This window comes from Podarcis raffonei, chromosome 6, assembly GCF_027172205.1.
Source record: "Podarcis raffonei isolate rPodRaf1 chromosome 6, rPodRaf1.pri, whole genome shotgun sequence".
NCBI lineage: Eukaryota > Metazoa > Chordata > Lepidosauria > Squamata > Lacertidae > Podarcis > Podarcis raffonei.
In genome coordinates, this window is record NC_070607.1 from 85,282,160 (window position 1) to 85,301,550 (window position 19,391).

Genomic DNA, 19,391 nt, shown 5'->3' on the forward strand with positions numbered 1-19,391 from the left:
GTGATCAGCAGGCAACACAAACACACAAAATGCACTTTTAGAAAAACAAAACTCTACTCCCAAAACAGTCTGATGAGGATTGAGCATGCTCAGTGGGCACTGAATGTTGACTGGCTGTTTTGGAGACGAGACAGAATGGTATGTCATTGTCTTGGAAGAAGCTGGTTGGAAGCCTAAACCAACCCATGGGCCTCTGTTGTTTGTCTGCTGGTTTAAGCCTTCCCAATTTTTTTGCTTTGCTTTTTATTTCACTGGTCCTTCTCTCTATCTGCTTTCTGGTTCCCATAGCCCAGTGATGGTTTGGCTCTCCTGCTCCCAACTATTCGCTGCTCTCCTGTGTGAAGAATCTTGACTGTGTCTTCTGTCTGTCTTTAACCTCACAGGTTCGCTCACCACTTCATTTACCCTCAAGCCATCGTCCAGCCCAGCGTGGTCATCCCGACCCCCGTACAGTCGATGACATCTCCCTACATAGACTACGCAACGGCGACCCAGGCCTACTCGCAGTTCACCACCACCGCTGCCTACGACCAGTATCCGTACGCTGCCTCTCCCGCTGCTGGCTACATGGGATATGGCTACACGGGGGCTGTCCAACCACCTCTCACCGCCTCCAATCCTGCAGTAGCCGCTTCCACCGCCTTCATGCAGTATCCAGCCACACAACTGCAACCCGACCGTATGCAGTAGATGATGACGGCAGCATCACCTCCATCCTTTCGGAGAAGGACTATTTCTTTCTTCCCATGATGGAGTGGAAATATATATTTTTTTCTTTAGTGGGTGGGGATTGGGGTCGGAATCCGTGAGACGAAAGAGGAAAGCAGTTCGAAAATAAATAAATAAACCGGGCGTTTCTTAAAAGACTTTTTAGGAAGAATGCATATCAATACCTAAGCTATTTATAGTGTTACAGGCAAGCTTTGCAAAGGAAAAGGAAAAAAGAAAAGACATTCATAACAAACGAACTTTCGTAAGCTCTCTCTCTTTTAATGAAGACAAATAATTGTTGCAGAGGTGGACTGTAAGCGACTTAAAGAGGAAAACTGCAGGTCTGCGCACACTTAAATCAGTCTGCTTCCACCGGCCATCATTTTCTCACTCCCTGCTCCTGCTTTTATGCACTACTTAACTCTGTTGAACTCTGAAGGCTGGCCATTTGCTCTTGCCACAGAAGGTACCCAGAGAATACAGTAATGAAAAAAAAACCCAACCTTTTTCTTTTTGGCTCATCTTAAAAACTTTGTAATATTCAAGATGCCTTACGGAGGAAAGAAAGAAAGAAAGAACCTATTTTAATATTTATTGTGATCTTTTTTATTATTATTATTCACGGGAGCTGTGAAGTGCAGGTGGAAGAATAGCAATATCTGCCTTGTTTAATTCTCAACTAAATTATTGTATGTAGGTGAAGAAAAAAAACGTTCCTAAGTAACGCTAAATCACTTTCAACATGCAAAAAAAAGGGAATATTGGCTCGAAGGACGTTGGAATATTCCTTTAGTCAACGCACTGTAATTTTCTCTCTTCTTTTTCTTGTAATTGTTACTCTTTTAAGATTATCTCAAAAGTTTTAGGTATATTTTTTAAAGGAAAAAAAAGGAAGGAAAAAAAAAGAATACTGAACATATTGTCTACTTTGATAGATCTTTTGTTTATAATGCTGCAAAGCCTAGAGAAATTTTACAGTATTTATATAAAAAGCTAAGCATGGGCCCGTGGGCCTGTCAGTGCTTAGGAGAATGTCAGGAATGGATCAGAGTTTTTAAAAGGTGTTTCACACTTGAACAAAGAAAGGGTTTAAAACGTGACATTTTTTATACCCAATGGTACAAACTGCTGATTTAAGCAAAAGACACGGTGTAAGTAAAGTGCATTTTTACAAAAGAAGAGCAATAAACTATTTTGATTTTTAAAACGACGTCACATTGTCTCTTGAAGCCCTGTAGCAGATGGGGATGTGGGCTGTGGCATAGTTGACCCGGGTTGGTAGACAATGGGCTGCTGTGGCCTGTTATTTGCAAGGGCCCTGGGAGAAGGAAAGCCTGAAAGGGCATGCCAGTCAGTGAAGTCCAAGTCATCTGCTCTGAGGAAAGGCAGACATGGTTAGCAGGTTACTGACAGAATACCATGCACTCAGATTCAGTACAAACTTTGAATTAGTGACACCTAACTTGTAAGCTATTAGGGACGCGGGTGGCGCTGTAGGTTAAACCACAGAGCCTAGGACTTGCCGATCAGAAGGTCGGCGGTTTGAATCCCCATGACGGGGTGAGCTCCCGTTGCTCGGTCCCTGCTCCTGCCAACCTAGCAGTTCGAAAGCACGTCATAGTGCAAGTAGATAAATAGGTACCGCTCCAGCGGGAAGGTAAACAGCGTTTCCGTGCGCTGCTCTGGTTCGCCAGAAGTGGCTTAGTTATGCTGGCCACATGACCTGGAAGCGGTACGCCGGCTCCCTCGGCCAGTAAAGCGAGACGAGCGCCGCAACCCCAGGGTCAGTCACAACTGGACCTAATGGTCAGGGGTCCCTTTACCTTTAACTTGCAACCTAAGAGGATTTTAAATAAATTATATAACTTAGCTGGTGAGTGGGTTACATCTAGAATTCAACAGAAGTGAGAATGCAGTTTAATTAGGTAGTTGTCATTTGATACGTGGTGTTGGGTTTGGAAGCATGGAACCATACCAGGTTCTCGGTATGAACTTCAGGAAAGAGTGGTTGTTGTTTTTTTGCAAAATCTTGTTCCGATGGTATCTAGCCCCACTTCTGCTTAATAAAATGTATTCAGGGCTTGTTGGAGCTGTAATCTTTCCTAGGGCAGATGTGTTGCACAACTTTTGGTCATGCCTTAAAATAAAAACAACAGAGAGTCTTGTGGCACTTTTTAAAAAGACGAACAAATGTATTATGGCATAAGCTTTCCTGAACTGGAGCCCACTTCGTCAGATGTGAGAATGTAAAATAATGCATTAGATTTCTGTCGTAAACGAAACTGAAAATATAAGACGTCATACACTACTATTGGATGCTGAAGTAAAGTTGCTGTATCATAGTAACCGCTGTGCCATGCTATAATATAGTATCAGTATACTGAGACAAGGATTCATGTATCGACAGCTGCATGTTTAGCCTTACGTTTTAAATGGAAAAAGGTCAACACTCCTCCTCCTTCGGATTCACTGGTTCTTGAAAATATGGGATACAGGCTGTAAACTTACCTTTTTGTCAACAGCTTTGAGGTTGTTGGGCTGTTGTTGTTTTTTAAAAAATACAATCTAGTGAACTATAACTTTTTGATGAAAGAAATAAATAACCAATAACATTGTCAGAGTGAGAGGAGGAAGGTTACGAGGTAATCGATTCATTGCGAGATGGAGATTATATATCCTGTGCTGGAATAATAAAAGTACAAAATGCAGCACGTAGGATACCCTCTCCTGGGAATATTATAAAAAAGCTAAGGTAGTTTAAGTTCATCACCATTTGCTAAAACAAGTATATGTATTCGCAGCATAATGCTTTTTGATAGTTGTTATCTATTTTTTAAAAGAGAGGTCTACCATTGGCTATTAAGAACGTGAGAGCTGATGGAATTTCCAAGTGTCCAGTTGGCTAGAGGCCAAGGGATCTGGGTGAGCTTCTGTCTTTCATGGCCTGTTTAGTGGGCTTCCTGAGGCCATTCAGAAACAGGATGCTGGATTACATGGACCTTTGATCCAGCAGGGCTCTTACATCCATGAGTTACAGCTGGGCCAGATGGCTGTGCTCTTTCCAGGTTGGTGGAGTCCTCTTCTGTCTTTCAACCCTCAGAGTTGTGTAATATTTGAGGATTATACTAGGATATGGGACGCGGGTGGCGCTGTGGGTTAAACCACAGAGCCTAGGACTTGCCGATCAGAAGGTCAGCGGTTCGAATCCCCGTGACGGGATGAGCTCCCATTGCTCGGTCCCTGCTCCTGCCAACCTAGCAGTTCGAAAGCACATCAAAGTGCAAGTAGATAAATAGGTACCGCTCCGGCGGGAAGGTAAACGGCGTTTCCGTGCGCTGCTCTGGTTCGCCAGAAGCGGCTTAGTCATGCTGGCCACATGACCCGGAAGCTGTATGCCGGCTCCCTCGGCCAATAAAGCGAGATGAGCGTCGCAACCCCAGAGTCAGCCATGACTGGACCTAATGGTCAGGGGTACCTTTACCTTTACTATACTTGTATATAAGAATTATGGGCAGAGGATAGTGTTTTTCTGAGGTCTATATTGCAAGTGACAGGCAGACATCTGATTGCAACTTTCCCCGCATCTCCCTCGTAATGCGTAGTTGGGAGCAAACACGTGATGTGAAGACATTATGTTAGCATTTTCCTGTACCTTGTTCTGCTTCGTTGGGTGTTTCTTGTAGACATGGGGAAACACCAACACAATGTCACCATGTTACACTGCCATCTTTTTCTTCAACTTCACATGACAGGGGCATCAAAGGTTGAAGGGGCCCTCGCCTTCCACAAAGCATGTAGTTCTGCTGGAGGATGGCGTTTTAACCACCTCCATTTTGCAGTCTTTCTCATTTCGCCTCTTTTCATTTTATCCACGACAGGCAAGCAACCGAACCAGAGCTATTTATTTCAAGCAACGGCTCATCACACAGGATTTCCACTAATCCATCATTCTCAATAGGCTTTTAATGACATGACTGGTTTCTTTTTGTCTGGTTAAATCCTTGCCTTCCCAAGCCAAGTCACACTGTTTCATCTGACCTAAAACTGGGCATGGGCTTTGCCCTGAGTACACACACATCACAGTGCCCAAATGCTGAGATAATGGCAAAATTGCTCTGCCTCGAAGGATGCATGATTGTGTCTCTTGTGGGGCATTTGAAGTCCTGGGTCTGTTTCCTAATTTGCGAGAGGCGCCAGTGGGTACACTTCGGTAGTTTCAGATTCTGGACTTGGTATGGTGGGTGGGTGTTAAATCTCTTTACATCAGGCTTGGGGAACCTTTGGCCCTGCAGATGTTGCTGAACTACAGTTCCCATCATCCTTTGTCATCAGTCATGGTGGCTGGGATGGATGGAAGTTGTAGTTCAGCAACATCTGGAAGGAGTCCACATCCTACAGCATGGTCATTTCAAGAGGGGCTTGTCCCCCACAGCAGTGCAGCCCAAGGCATCTCTCCCAGTCAGCCTGCAGCCAACCTGCCCAAGATGGATCCCAGTCTTTTTTCTCTTCCTTTCTTCTACCCAGAAACCTTTGCTCAAAACTCTCTTTCCATGTCACCTCACACCCAGTTACCCTGGCAACCTTCCACACACACCCCGGGTCTCTGTTCAAATCCCAAGACAAGGGGGGAGGACAGTTCTCTTGTACAGTGGTACCTTGGGTTACAAACACTTCAGGTTACAGACGCTTCAGGTTACAGACTCCCCTAACCCAGAAATAATACCTCGGGTTAAGAACTTTGCTTCAGGATGAGAACAGAAATCACGTAGCGGCAACGGGAGGCCCCATTAGCTAAAGTGGTACCTCAGGTTAAGAACAGTTTGAGGTTAAGAACGGACCTCTGGAACGAATTAAGTTCTTAACCAGAGGTACCGCTGTAATCAAAATCCTACCATTTATTACTTTCTAGGGCTTAGGGGGTTCCCCCAATCTATAACAGTATTAATAGAAAAGTGTCTGTATACTTAACCCCATCTCTTAAATACCAATCCACTTTTTTTTATAAAAAAGTATTTTGATTGCTTCATTGGGCTTCGGTGAGTACTTGAGGAAAGGGAGTTTCACTACCCTAGAGCAGTCAAGGGGAACGTTTCTCAATGTGCTTTGCCTGGGACCTCTTGATGGATGGAATTGTCAAGAGCTCATTCACGACAAACGGGTAAGCTGGCGTTAGAATGAAAGGAATGAGGCAGTGCAAATGCTTATCGGGCAATAAAAGGGCATCCTGAGTAGAAGCAGGCCCAGCAATTTGAAGCCTGCCTTGCCTCGGCAAGAGAGAGCAGCTTGTGTCACTCAGAAGCAGTTTGTCAGCGTTGCTCCAAGTCACTTCTTTCCAACAGCTGCATGGAGACTGCATCTCCAACACTGCCTTAAGATGGCAAACTCTTGGTAGCCTTCCCACGATGGAGCCTTTAAAGTAGGTGCTTGGATCAGTCAATCTCTCTCCCTTCATCAAGATGTTCCAGTCTGGAGCACAAACAAAAAATGAGTGAAGCTAGCAAAAGGTTGGCCTGTGGACTGCTGGTCCTGCTATCTTTCCGGATAACCCATTCCTTCCAGATGCTGTTGGATTCCAGCTTATATCGTTGCCATTGCCATTTTATTTATAAGCCACATTGTCCACAAACAAATCTGCACTTAAATATCTAAACCCAACTACGAAAATAGCACCACGATGCCGTATAATATCACAGCAACATAATACTGAAAAAGTAATAATCAGCAATTTTTTGACATATACAGTGGTACCTCGGGTTACAGATGCTTCAGGTTACAGACTCCACTAACCCAGAAATAGTACCTCAGGTTAAGAACTTTGCTTCAGGATGAGAACAGAAATCGTGCTCTGGCAGCGCGGTGGCAGCGGGAAGCCCCATTAGCTAAAGTGGTGCCTCAGGTTAAGAACAGTTTCAGGTTAAGAATGGACCTCCAGAACGAATTAAGTTCTTAACCCGAGGTACCACTGTATAAACATTCACCCATAAAAATACTCAAATATTGTTATTTCATAAAACATGCCAAAACAGTTTCTGTTGGTATCCATCTGTCTCAGGAGACATGTCTTTTTCCAGCCCTTTCTCAAAGTCCCACAGTCCTAATTGTCTACAGAAGCATTTCCTTTTTTCTGTCCTTAACCTACTGTCAATCAGTTATGTGAATGCCACTGCCACCCTGTACCAATGTTGAGTATTACAAGAGAGAAAAATGCTTTTCTGTCCAACCCGATAATTCTTGGAAACTCAGTAATGCACCCCACATTTAAAAAACCAAAAAGACTAAAGAAAAGCTCAGATCTTTAACCTTTCTTGATAGGGAAGGTGTTCCAATCAAGGATCAAACATGGAATATCAATATATCCTCTCTTTTCCACCAACATCATTTGGATCCAAAGAATCAGTCTTCTGTTGAAACACTTGTTTTCTAATGTATTCTGTGTCTGAGGTCAGAGAGGTTATCCAGTGACACAGGTTATCCAGTGAGCGAGTCATTAAAACATTTGCTATGGCTGATAAGCTGCAAGGCGAAGGAAGAGATGGCGAGGGGAAGGGACACAGTGCCCTCAACGGAGTTTATCTAGCTCAAACACTTGAAGTGGCTTCAGTATTTCCTGCTGGACAGAGAGTTTGTGCATGCTTTTTTTAAAGTAAGTCAGTCAGGCATTTCTGAAGAAAGTTAGAGCATAAAAGTGGGAGGCAGTGCTAATGTTTCAGCCCTCAGCAGGCAGCTCCTTTGCTAAGGACATTTAATCACTTGATCACTGCTGATAAGCAGCCATAGGATGGAATGTCGATATTCCCATCTGGGATTTGAGTATATTTTTCATTCGCTCCCCCTTTTATATTTGCAACAGGTGTATGAAGTTGGCTAGGTTAAATTACCGTAATACATGTACATAAGCAGCAGTTCTTGTCAAATAGATTGCAGGCCCAATCCACACACAGTGTAACAGACCCAGGAAATCCTGTTGGCTTCCCTGGCTCTCTACACCTTTAATAGCCACATGTGGCAAGAAAAACAATTCATTGATTGTATTATGCATTTTGCTGTTTTATGTAATTATCGTATTTATGTATCTAAGCCTATATCAGATTTAATAAAGTTTGTAAAAAAAAATGGGGGGGGGGGAGAAGTGAGGGTAGGGTTATAGTCCTAAACTCTTTTGCAACTTATTTCTAATATGCTTGTTTCTCATATCTGAGAACTAACCCTGAAGTGCAGCCAATAATCTATATAAACGATTCAGAGACTTCATGGCAATGGAAGATGACAAGGCCTTTTCTATTTGCATCCTCTGCTTTGGCTCTTGTAATCTAATTTCCCCACCCAATTACCAACAACCCCATGTACTTCCAATAGGCTTGATTGAAATAGACATTAATTATTTTCTGCTGCAGAGGTAAGTTGCCTTAATAGTTTCCTGTGGTGTTGATTCCATGCTCATTCCTTATAACTTCCCACAACCGAAAGAGGAAAATGAAAAATAGACAATAATAGTAGCCAGAGGCGGAGCTAGCTGCTCTGGCACCTGGAGCGGTGCACATGCTGTGCACCCATGGGGCGGGCTGCACCCACCGCACCCCCCTTCCTCCGCCAGTGGTAGTAGCTTGTCAATACTAATACTGATGGGGCCACCTGTATTGCAGCAGGGAGATCACTTCACAACCCTGAGGCCACCAGTGGAAAAGACTACCTCCAAGTTACCACAAGCCAATAATCTCATGTTGTGTTGCATGAGCTAGTTTGGGGACTCAGCTACATTAGTCAAAGTACAGAGTTTTGAATGCGTTATAAATATGCAACACCAGATGGCTCTGGAGAGCATTAAAAATTATTTGCAATTTTTCTTTTGTTATAACGATTTAATTTCTGATTTATTTATAGTGGTTTTCCCCCTGTGTGTAGATCCACCCTGGAACAGGGTTATCCAATGTATTCTGCAGATATTATTTGACTACAGCTCCCATGGGTGGCATCCGTCTCTCTTGGGAGACAATGGAAGAGTGCACCTTCGAGGTTGAAGTCAAACTGTTGGGCAGTTACAGCGCCTGCTGTGGCTGTAGAGACCAATATGGGAGAGACCCGTTTCATTGCAGCTGGAGCAGATGAAGGTGTCCAGTTTTGCTGCTACAGGTGCGCCATGGCGTTTCTTCTGTCTGCGCTCCTCCAAGCAGCCATTCCTCCTCTGGTCCTTGCTGTGGATGCACAACCTGACTGTCTCCAGGCTCTGCGGTCATCTGCGAGGAATTCCCTCATGGCAGGCTTGATGTTGCCAGCCTTCATTTCTCATTTGCAGGCATATTTGTGACACAGTGTTGGTCTGCCAATTGGCCGGAGGCCTGAAGCCAGATCCCCATAGAGCACGTCCTTGGGGGTCCTGCCATCTTCCATTCTGTGGAGATGACGAAGCAAGCATAGAAGTTGCTGAGTCAGGAGTGTGAACATGTGGCAAATGTGGGCTTAGGAAAGCGCATCTTTGCTTGAGACTCTGTCCTGCCATGTGGCACCCAAAACCTTCCTGACACAGCTCCCGTAATCCCTGGCTAACAATTGCTGAGGCTGATGAGAGTTGTAGCAACATATTAGACCGCCATTTTAGCATAGCTGTCAACCATCCCTTATTTGGCGGGAAAGTCCCTTATCCAAGCGCCATGTCCCGCTGCTGTCCCTTATTGATGATGTCCCTTAAATGTCCCGGGTTTCAAAGGAAGCAGTTCCTCTCCCTCCCTGCCTGCCGGCCAGGGAGGAGGAAGGCTCCAACTGTGTTGCTTGGCTGCGTTGCTCACCCAATAAGGAGTCTAAGAATGACTGGGGTGGGTGGAGCTTGCATGCCTTGTGCCGATCAAATTGGCCGCGTTGCCTGGGGACTCGCCTTTGCTCAGCGCTTCCCAGCAGAGAGGTGACGGTGGTTTCCCTTGCTGCATCCCCTTTGCTGGGTTGCTGTGCTGTGGGAACCACCGCTTGAGGCTTCGTTTGGCTGCTGGCTGGGCTTTCTGTTTGGAAAATCCCTTATTTTGGCTGCTGATTCCTTATTTTTGAGGCTGCTAGTCCCTTATTTTCAAATCTGTAAGTTGACAGCTATGCATTTTAGCTGTCACTGGGTTAGAGTGCGTAAACAAGGGAGATCAGGGTTCAAATCCCTGCTGAGCCACAAAGCTTACTGGATGACCTTGAGCCAGCCACTCTCTTACAGACGAATCTACCTCTTAGGGTTCTTGTGAAGATAATTGGCGGCAGGGGGGGTGGGGGGAGGGAATGAGACATCGTATTTCTCTCTGGGCAATTTTTGCGGCAGGGTGAGATACTAATCCAATAGGCAGATTCTCGTACATACTTTCTCTTTGGTTTGAAAAGCTTATACTAACATTCATTGCATTAGTAAACAGAAAATGCTAACAAAGTGCTCTGTCTCTCTCTCTTTGTGTCCTGCACAATTCTGCCAGCCAAGTGATTTGCTTGCTGCAAAGCTCCCACTACTGCATTAAAAAAAAAGAATAAAAACTCAACCCTAGCTACTGAAATAGTTTGAATAACAAAATCAACTGATGCCTAAATGACTGTCTCGTTGTGAAGGAAGGGGGAGGAATCGCGTGTGCACAACCAGATCATTTTCCTGGAAAAGTTTCTGTTCCCTGAGATAGAATGCTTTCTGCTGTTATCTCACCACTCAACGCTCAGCTGGATGTATTGAGCTGCGCCTGATCAAATGCTGCAACAAGAGTAGATGGCTCCCTTTGTTTAATAAATTAAGGGAATAAAACCCACAAATGTGAGCATTGGTTGCAATGAAATAATTTTTTTAAGGATCGTTTTATAAAGTACGTATGTATAACATTATCATTCAAGTTCAGGGGTCCTTTTTAAGAACAGTAATGATTATTAGAAAGCAACATTTCTGTACCACGTTTCCGCTAGAATAAATGCCATTTTCAAGGTAGTCTCCTATCGATAACTTTAAAAAATTCAGTATAACATTTACAAGCAATGAACCAATCCTATATGCACTTAGAAGATTCATATTTCAGTTTCCTATAGTCCACAACCCATGATATTGTTCATATTCTATGGCATCTTTAGCATTTCTGATAGCATTTATTTTCTGCTATTGGAAATTGGCATGCGTATATATTTATTTCTGACTCTGTCTATGCAGAAATCAGGTCTGTCAGAGTATATATATTATAAGAAAGAGACCTCAAGCAAAAGGTTGAGATGCCAAAAATGCACCAATGTCACAGTGGGCTCTTCTGAGTGTTCAGATTCACCACTTGTTGCTATTGGGACTTTAATACGATGATAAAGATCTGCCCTTTCTCCATTAATCCAGATGTGGCACCTCTGTTGCGGCAGAGGTGCTTGCACTGGCTTCCTGGTAAGGCGGTTCATTTTTGCTTATTGAGAGGGGCAAGGTAGCAGGGAAGTCAGCACAGCAGAGACACGCCAGTGGCACCGATCGGGTACTGCTCCTGGTGTGTTTGCACCATGCCCACCTCCCTGGCACCCAGTCCCCCTCCTTCCCGGTTAGCTAGGGAGCCAACTTCTGCATTAATCTGCAGCAGCCATGACATCAGCCTATAGGAAAAGGGAGAGAAGTGGGACTGTAGAGCCTCTCCACCCACTCAGCAGAAGGAGCCGCAACATTTGCCTCCTTGAAATATTTGAAATATTTGCATTCCAGCTGGTCATTACAAGACTTCTGAAAGTTTTTAAGTGCCCAAGTTTGCTTTTCCCCTCCTCCCTCCGGATCCCTTTTCCTTTTGTGCTCTGTCTTTTAGATTGTAAACCTGAGAACAAGAAGTGTCTTGGCACTGACATTCCCACCCCACCCCCCAGCCTTTTGGTTGACTGAATAGTGGGATAAGAATTCTTTCAATAGACAAAATAAGAAATAAAATCATCTAAACTGGCTTAGTGCAACCAGCAATAGAAAATGAGAAAGGGGCCATTTCTGCAGAGAGCAAAATAGGGGCAGTGAAAAAAACGACACCGGCCTTAAAGATATCACAGCTGCTTTTCTTACATGCTCCTCTGTCGCTTTTAGTGAATGGAGGATGCCAGGCTGCAGCTCTCAAGTTGCCAGAATGATAAGAGCAGCTTCCTAATCTCAGAAGCCAGGAGCTGACAGGGTGGCAGTGATAATAAGCATAGGCTCTGGTGCTACGCAGGGCTAGCACACAGAGTAATATTTCCCAAACTTTTGATATGCTGCTTTTTCCGAATTAAAACTGGAGGTGCACTGCAATTTTTGTCTTTGTCATTTTTCTGTTTTTTCTAAAGTGATTTGTGTTTTGTCCCCCGCCAAAACCCAGCAACTTCTTTGCAACTAAAGAATTGCCCTGCGCTTAGTTTCCCTGCCCTTTGCTCAGTCAAGCCCAAGGTTCTGTGGGGCTGGGGATGTTTTGGGGGTCCATGTCAGCTGTAGCATCAGGGAATCTGAGGCCCAAGCTGCAGGTGCTACAGGTGATGTATGATAGGATCTCTCTACATCATCTTCTTTAACTGATTAAAAGCAGCTGTGCATTTGTGTGTACTTCTGCCTAGTCCTTTGCCCTGTACTTATTTTTACCTGCTAGGATCACCCTCCGGCTGCTTTTTCGCCCAAGATGAAAATGTGCCATTGTGTATTGTGTCAAATACAATACAAAAGGCTTACGCCATCCTCCAGGCTTGTACCATAACCAGGAAATTCCTGGAACACCTACTTATACTCTGCATAGAAAGAGCTTTGATTTCTCTGATTCTAGCTGAAATGAATGGTTCCTCTCCTTTTGCCACCTCTCAGGAACCTGCACGTCCCAGTTCTATTATCTGAATGCAGCAGAGCAAGCGCTGCATTTGCATGACCCTCAACAGCTTAGGTGCAGGAATAGCAGCTGATGGTTTCTTCCGCCTGTCTCCACCAGTGGAGGAAAAGGGAGACAGCGCGTTGACTGCTCAGTAGTATGACGTCTGCTTTGCATGCAGAAGGTCACAGGTTCTACCTCCAGGTAAGGATGAGGCAGAACCCTGTCTGGACAACTGTGGCCACACCTATGCATCCCCTCCCCTCCCCCCACTCCCAAAAAAGGATATGCATACTTTAAAGAGGGCGAAAGTGGACATGTTTGCATAGAATTTACGCATGCTATTTTAAATGTAAAGGTGCAAATTTAGAAAGAATTGCTGTGATCTAAATAGAAATACATCTCACCCTAATGGGGAAGACTGTGAGCAGGAAAGATGTGTGCTTGCTCAGTCCAGTCATAGGAACCAACTCCTAGGGGGCCAATGTCCCTTTGTACGCCACCAATGGAAGGTTTTAAGGGTGCATTTGAAACTATTATTATTATTATTATTATTATTAATATTTATTTATTTATTTATTTATTTATTATTTATATACCGCCCTATACCCAGAGGTCTCATGGCAATTCACAGAATGAAATCAAAATATAAAACCACAAAATACATAATAAAAATAGCAACAACAACAACCCAATAACCTCTGCCCCCCCAAAAGAAAACACTGGGATCAAATTAGAAACCAGGATGGCTTCTCTAAATCAGGGATGTCCCTGAAAAGTAGAGACACTGTAGAACACAATGCCCATTGAGATACAACACGTGATGACTATCTGCACTTTGAAGACATGTTTGTTCCAAAAACCTTTTCCAGGTGGGTAAATAGGTCTCTGACATGGGAGTCTGCTTGATATTGCCTTTAAATTTATCCACCACTGTTTTCTGAGCTGCTTTTAACTGTTTCCTAGCTGTTTTTATTGGATTTCACACAACACCTTGAAGCTTGTGTGTAGAAGGTGGAAAATAAATAATAAATATTTTGCCTCGTTTCCTAATGTGAAGCTTTTGGGTTTTTCAAAAGCTCTCTGGTTTAAGATTCCCTGGCCACCTCACCACCAAGTCCTTGGCTCAGAAAAAACCCCTGCAAGAGCCTTTGCCTCTCTCCCTGCCCACTAGCTGAACATGGCTGCCCATGTCTTGTGTGCGTCCTGTAATCAAGTTTGCAGGGTGGGGCTTACCTGACTCCCCCCCATATTTTATTCACGTTGGCACCCCTGTGTGCAGGTGCTAAACATTGTGCACCTTTAAAGCACCTTTTTTTCTCTTAGGGTTCTTGAACTGGACTTGGACTGAAATTCGCATCAAGGACTTTCCTTCAAAGAGAGGGCTACTCTCTGAAAGCCCTTCAAATAGAGAACTGTCCTCTCCAAAGTAGGACACAAGGCTGCACTAATCTAAACCCCCGGAGAGCTTCTGTCAACATAGACAACCCTGAGCTAGGTGCATCCATAGACCAATTTAGTAAAAGACAGCTTCGCATGTTCGCTTCCAAAAAAGGCCTGGCAACTTATAGTGGTTGTGCATTTGTGAATAGCAACTTGCTATCTGCCAGAGATAAAAAGGCAATAGCCATGGTGCAATCTTAATGGCACTTTCCTCCATTACTTCTCAAGGGGGGTTGATAAAATGGATGTGTAGCAGGGCTTGTTTGCAACTCTAGTGAGATAAGTCTAAGAATAGCACCTTGGTCCTTAAAATTTTTCCAGGCTACTAAAGATGGCAACAATTCCCTGGCAAGGCAGAGACTACGGAGCAGACCTTAGCTGTCAAGCAAGGGTGTCTTGACTCTGAGAAGAATGTTGCCTTCGTTTACGCTGACCTTTCCTGGCAGCTCAAATTACCGATGGATAAAAGTTTGGCACATTTTAATGGGACACATTTCAGTCCATCTCCAGCCACTGTTGAATCAAATGTAGGCCATCATGGTGCTTGTGGAATCTTCCTTCTTCCTTTAAGTGCTCAAAGCAAATAAAGGTTCGAAACTCCTTCCAGTTCTGGGACCTATTCTAGGAAAATTCCCAGTGTACAAATTTGTGCAGCACCTCAGAAACTCTTCTCTGTGCCAAGTGGCTGACAACACTTCCCTGGGAGTAAGATTAAGTCAACTCTGTGGGCCTTGCTTCTGAGCAGACACATTCTCAGTTGCATGCAGTACCTATTGTGTTGGTAAGGTAAAAAAGGTAAAGATAGCCCTGACCATTAGGTCCAGTCACGGATGACTCTGGAGTTGCAGCGCTCATCTCACTCTATAGGCTGAGGGAGTTGGCGTTTGTCCACAGACAGCTTCCAGGTCATGTGGCCAGCATGACTAAGCCGCTTCTGGCAAACCAGAGCAGTGCACAGAAATGCCGTTTACCTTCCTGCAGGAGCGGTACCTATTTATCTACTTGCATCCTAGGCTCAGTGGTTTTGACCACAGTGCCACCCGAGTCCTGTTGGTAAGGTAGGGTTGCCATATTTCAAAAAGTGAAAATCCAGCTTTAACTGTAAAATCAGAGAGAGAGAGAGAGAGAGAGAGAGAGAGAGAGAGAGAGAGAGAGAGAGAGTTTTTGAGCTATTTTTAATGAAATCTGCCAAAATCTACACTTTCGAAATGGGCTGAAATACGTCCGGATCTTCCCAGACATTTCAGTGATTTCCGCCCAGACACTGTTTATGGGGGCTGAAGAAGAAGAAGAGTTTGGATTTGATATCCCGCTTTATCACTACACAAAGGAGTCTCAAAGCGGCTAACATTCTCCTTTCCCTTCCTCCCCCACAACAAACACTCTGTGAGGTGAGTGGGGCTGAGAGACTTCAAAGAAGTGTGACTGGCCCAAGGTCACCCAGCAGCTGCATGTGGAGGAGCGGAGATGCAAACCTGGTTCATCAGATTACGAGTCTACCGCTCTTAACCACTACACCACACTGGCTGAATACTGGCTATGTCTGATAGGGAATCTTTTAAAAGTGGAGAGCCACGACCCTTTGAGGGAAAGTACAGCAGGGCATACAGCTTAACACCTTCCTAGCTCACACCACCTTTTCACCAGGCTGCCGCTAACTGCCATTTAATTTTTGCTGAGAGGTAGCATGATTCTAGGGCATTGTGGGAAATAAAAATGGCAGCTACATCCAGCCACCCAGTGCTGCTTGGAGCACTGTTGCTTCTACTACTGCTGCCCACTGCAACCTGCCATTGTCTCCAGGTAAGCCCACCCATGAGCCCCTGACAGAGGAAGGGGCTCGCAAAGGCGCCCCGCAAATTTGGAGAGGACCTGGTAAGGTGTTGGTCCTGGGAAAGGGACAGTGGTCATGGGGAGAATGCCATTTGGTCTCCACTCTTGGCGGCAGTGTATCTTTGTATCTCTTTTATTCTCCCAAATATTGGAGTTTATGCAACGTAGCAACCTTCTAAATATCCAGGTGAGATCACTGGTCCATCTAGCACAGCACTGTCTATACCAGTGTTTCCCAAAATGCTTCACGAAGAGATTGCAAAGAAAAATAAATACATGCCTTTGGCATAAGGGCAATGATAGTTCTCCACGACCAATTTCTCTCCTAAAAAGTGCTCCGCGACTCAAAAAGTTTGGGAACTGCTGGTCTACACTGACTAACAGTGGCTTTCCAAGGTTTCAGGTAAAGGATATTCCCTGGCCAAAGTTGGGGATGGTGGGGATTTGAACCCAGGACCTTCTGCACGAGAAGCAGATGCTCTACTCCTGAGCTACAGCTCCTGGTGGACTCACCAGGTATCCAGACTAATGTCTGCAGGGGAATGTTTTGGTCCCAGCAGTCCAAGGTCTACCAGAACTGGCACCTGCAAAAAGGAAACTAGGACTCTGGTCTACTGCCTAATGCCATTTGGCTACTTTCACAGGAGCAGAACAAAAGCATTTGGCAAAGAGAGCAAGCCGGTCCCAGAGGCTGCAGCGAGGGAAGTGAAAACAAAGACTGAAAGAAGCGGCGTTCAAAGAAAATAAAAATGTTTTTACAAAAGGCAAAAACCGCTCCTGCTTTCCTCTGTTTTATGTATGCCCATATTGACACTCTCTTAGCAACCGTGTTTTCCGTTTGCTAGGGTGAATTGTGCAAGATTTGTCCCGTCACATCAGTTAAGCAGCAGATGCTGGATGCCAACTGAGAAGAATGCAGAAGGAAAGAATCCAGCCTCTCTTCTCTGAAAGGCCACAGCCAGCTTGCTTGTAGGCAGGCAACACAATTTTTAACCTTTCTGTTGCCAGTGAAGTTGAAGCAGTCAATTTGTCTCACAGTCAATTTTGCTTTCAGACAGCTGTAGTTCATAACTAGGGCCTTGTTTTTCTGTGCGCACTTAACTGTGGGGTACGCTTGCAGTGTTTTAGGTGTGCACCTGAAAATGTAAAGCATGAATAAAAATAATGGATAATAATTATAAATGTGTAGCGCTTTCAAGCGTTCAAAGTGCTTCACGCATATTAACTAGTTGTAATCCCATAAGGCGGGTGTGGGGAGGAATCACTGACCACTGGCCAGGCCACCTGGATCTGATGGAGTCCAACAACATCTGGAGGTAAATCAGTATATACTTACCTGCTATACTGCAGATGGAACTGAGTGACAGTGCCTTGCTTAGGACTACCTCCTAGTGCAGGCACGGTCAAACTCGGCCCTCCAGATGTTTTGGGACTACAACTCCCATCATACCTAGCTAACAGGACCAGTGGTCAGGTATGATGGAAATTGTAGTCCCAAAACATCTGGAGGGCTGAGTTTGGGGATGACTGACCTAGTGTATTCATGGCAAAGAGAGAGAGATGAACTGGGGACTTTCTGATTTGTAGTTCAGTCTCCTAGATGCTATGCTGCACCAACTCTCTGAATTTTCATCCCTGGACATTGAAGTCCAGCTCTGAGGGTCTTCTGGTGGTTCCCTAACTGTGAGAAGTGAAGCTTGCATCAGCCCCAGGTAGCATGGCCAACAGTGAGGGATGATGGGAGTTGTAGTCCAACAACATCTGGAAGGCCACAGGTTTTCCGCACATGATCAAGGGCCAAGAGTTCTTCACTCCCACACAATCTATGAAATAGCCCTATCTTCCCACATCTCAAAGACCTGGGATGGATTTGCTGAGCTTTGCCAATGCCAAATGCTGTTATTTGAGAGAATACTTAACCAGGGAGCTTTGCCTGGATATCTAGATGTCCTCCTCCGCAATATTCAGGCCTGTTAGTATTTGACCTAAGAGAATTGACCAAAATCTCTTGTTCCTTTTTTGAAAACACCCACCCACTCACCCCTCAAGTTCTGCCTGTCTCTCAGTCTTCACATCCATTCTGTAAAACGGAGAACAGTATCCCAACTCACAGGAACATCATAACAATTTGCCACTGGCAACTTGGAGAATGGGAGCCATTCATTCTGCTCAAAGACGGTTGTGTAGTCTTTGCTTTCCTGTCAGTTATGCCCAGGTTGTTTCATTTGCAGTCAGTCGCTTACTCTCCATTAACTGTGTTGTTGTTGCAAGGACAACCAAGAGAAAAGCTGTAAGATACACGGTATTTTAAAATGGTCCCGGGGTGAAGAGTAGCAACTTAAGTCCTATCACTTCCTACAATGTCCTCCCCCCCCCCCACATTTATTTGGAGATAGCATTTTATCACAGGCAGCCCTTTCCCGAGCCCTGCTATTTTTATTCCTTTCGCTTCTAACAATGTTTCTTGTCTCAGGTGACTAAGCTGCAAGGCCAATGTAATAAAAAGGACACCATGCTCCACTGCAATAACTGTACATCAGCCTTGGAAGTATTGATCACGTGACATCCATGATAGACAATGGTGGCCCAGGGTGGCAAAGTGGGGTGGGTGGGGGTGTTTAAAAGAATATTCAATGCAAGGGGATATGGAATTTTCCAAAGCCCCTATCTTTCTGTAATGAAAGCTGCACTTGAATGTTTCCATTTGCACTCAGCTGTAAATAGCACAAAGATCACAACCCAAAGCTATACAGGCTGCAATTATGTACAATACACTTACTGTTGTTTTTTTTAAAAAATAAATTAGTTTTTATTTTAAAAAATCCTTGTGTTACAAAGCAAATAAACAAGGAAAAGTACATATAGCACCTCCATTTTTGATTCATAGAGACTATTTCACAGTTCGTTTGCCTTCAGTAGGAGACACTATTGTCATAGACATCATGTAGTTGAGGGGAAAGAGAAAGGAGGGAGGTGGGGGGGGGTTAATGTGATTTCATTCTATGGCATAGCGTTTACAGGATACTTCCTGTTGTGAGCACCCCAATCCTCAGGTTACCAGATTTTTTTCAATGAATCCGGGGACACTTTTCAACTTCAATGGATTTTGTATGGGGACTGATTTGTAAATCTGGGGACTGTCCCCAGGAAACGGGGGCGTCTGGTAACCTTACCCAGTCCCCGAGCAGTGAGAGACTACAGGGGTTCCAGCACTTATCCAGGGTTTGTTTCCTTGGATTGAAGGTCAATGGAGACTGTGGTGTATTTAGGATATGTGGTTTTATATAATCTGAGCATAGGATGGAGGGACTCAGAGCATCAACACTACAGTAGATCTTCCCTCTGTGGAAACACCAAAGCCACAGTTTGAGGTCCAGCGCAGAGCGAGAAAAGCCTCTGTCTCCAGCTTCCAGCTTCAGCCAAAACACACTTTTCCCCACTCCCCACTTTGCCTCTCTCACATGCAGCCCTCATTGGCCATCCCAGGATGACAGTGGCATCCAGCCAGATGATGTTGCAGAAGGCCCACCCATTCGTGTCTATGGCAACAGAGCAACCTCTTTGGGCATGTAAGCGGCGGTACTTTACTGACCAGCTAAGGCCATGACCTTAACAAAAGAACTG

General features: G+C 44.6%; 1 protein-coding gene across 1 annotated transcript in view; it reads left to right on the forward strand.

The window, feature by feature from the left end:
* RBM38 (RNA binding motif protein 38) overlaps positions 1-1,918 on the forward strand; it is a 32,370-nt gene extending 30,452 nt beyond the window's left edge. The window contains exon 4 of the mRNA XM_053394336.1: positions 384-1,918. Within this exon, the coding sequence (XP_053250311.1) occupies positions 384-690 (307 nt within the window). The 3' untranslated portion in view covers positions 691-1,918. The remainder of the gene's footprint in view (positions 1-383) is intronic.
* The last annotated feature ends 17,473 nt before the right edge of the window (positions 1,919-19,391 follow it).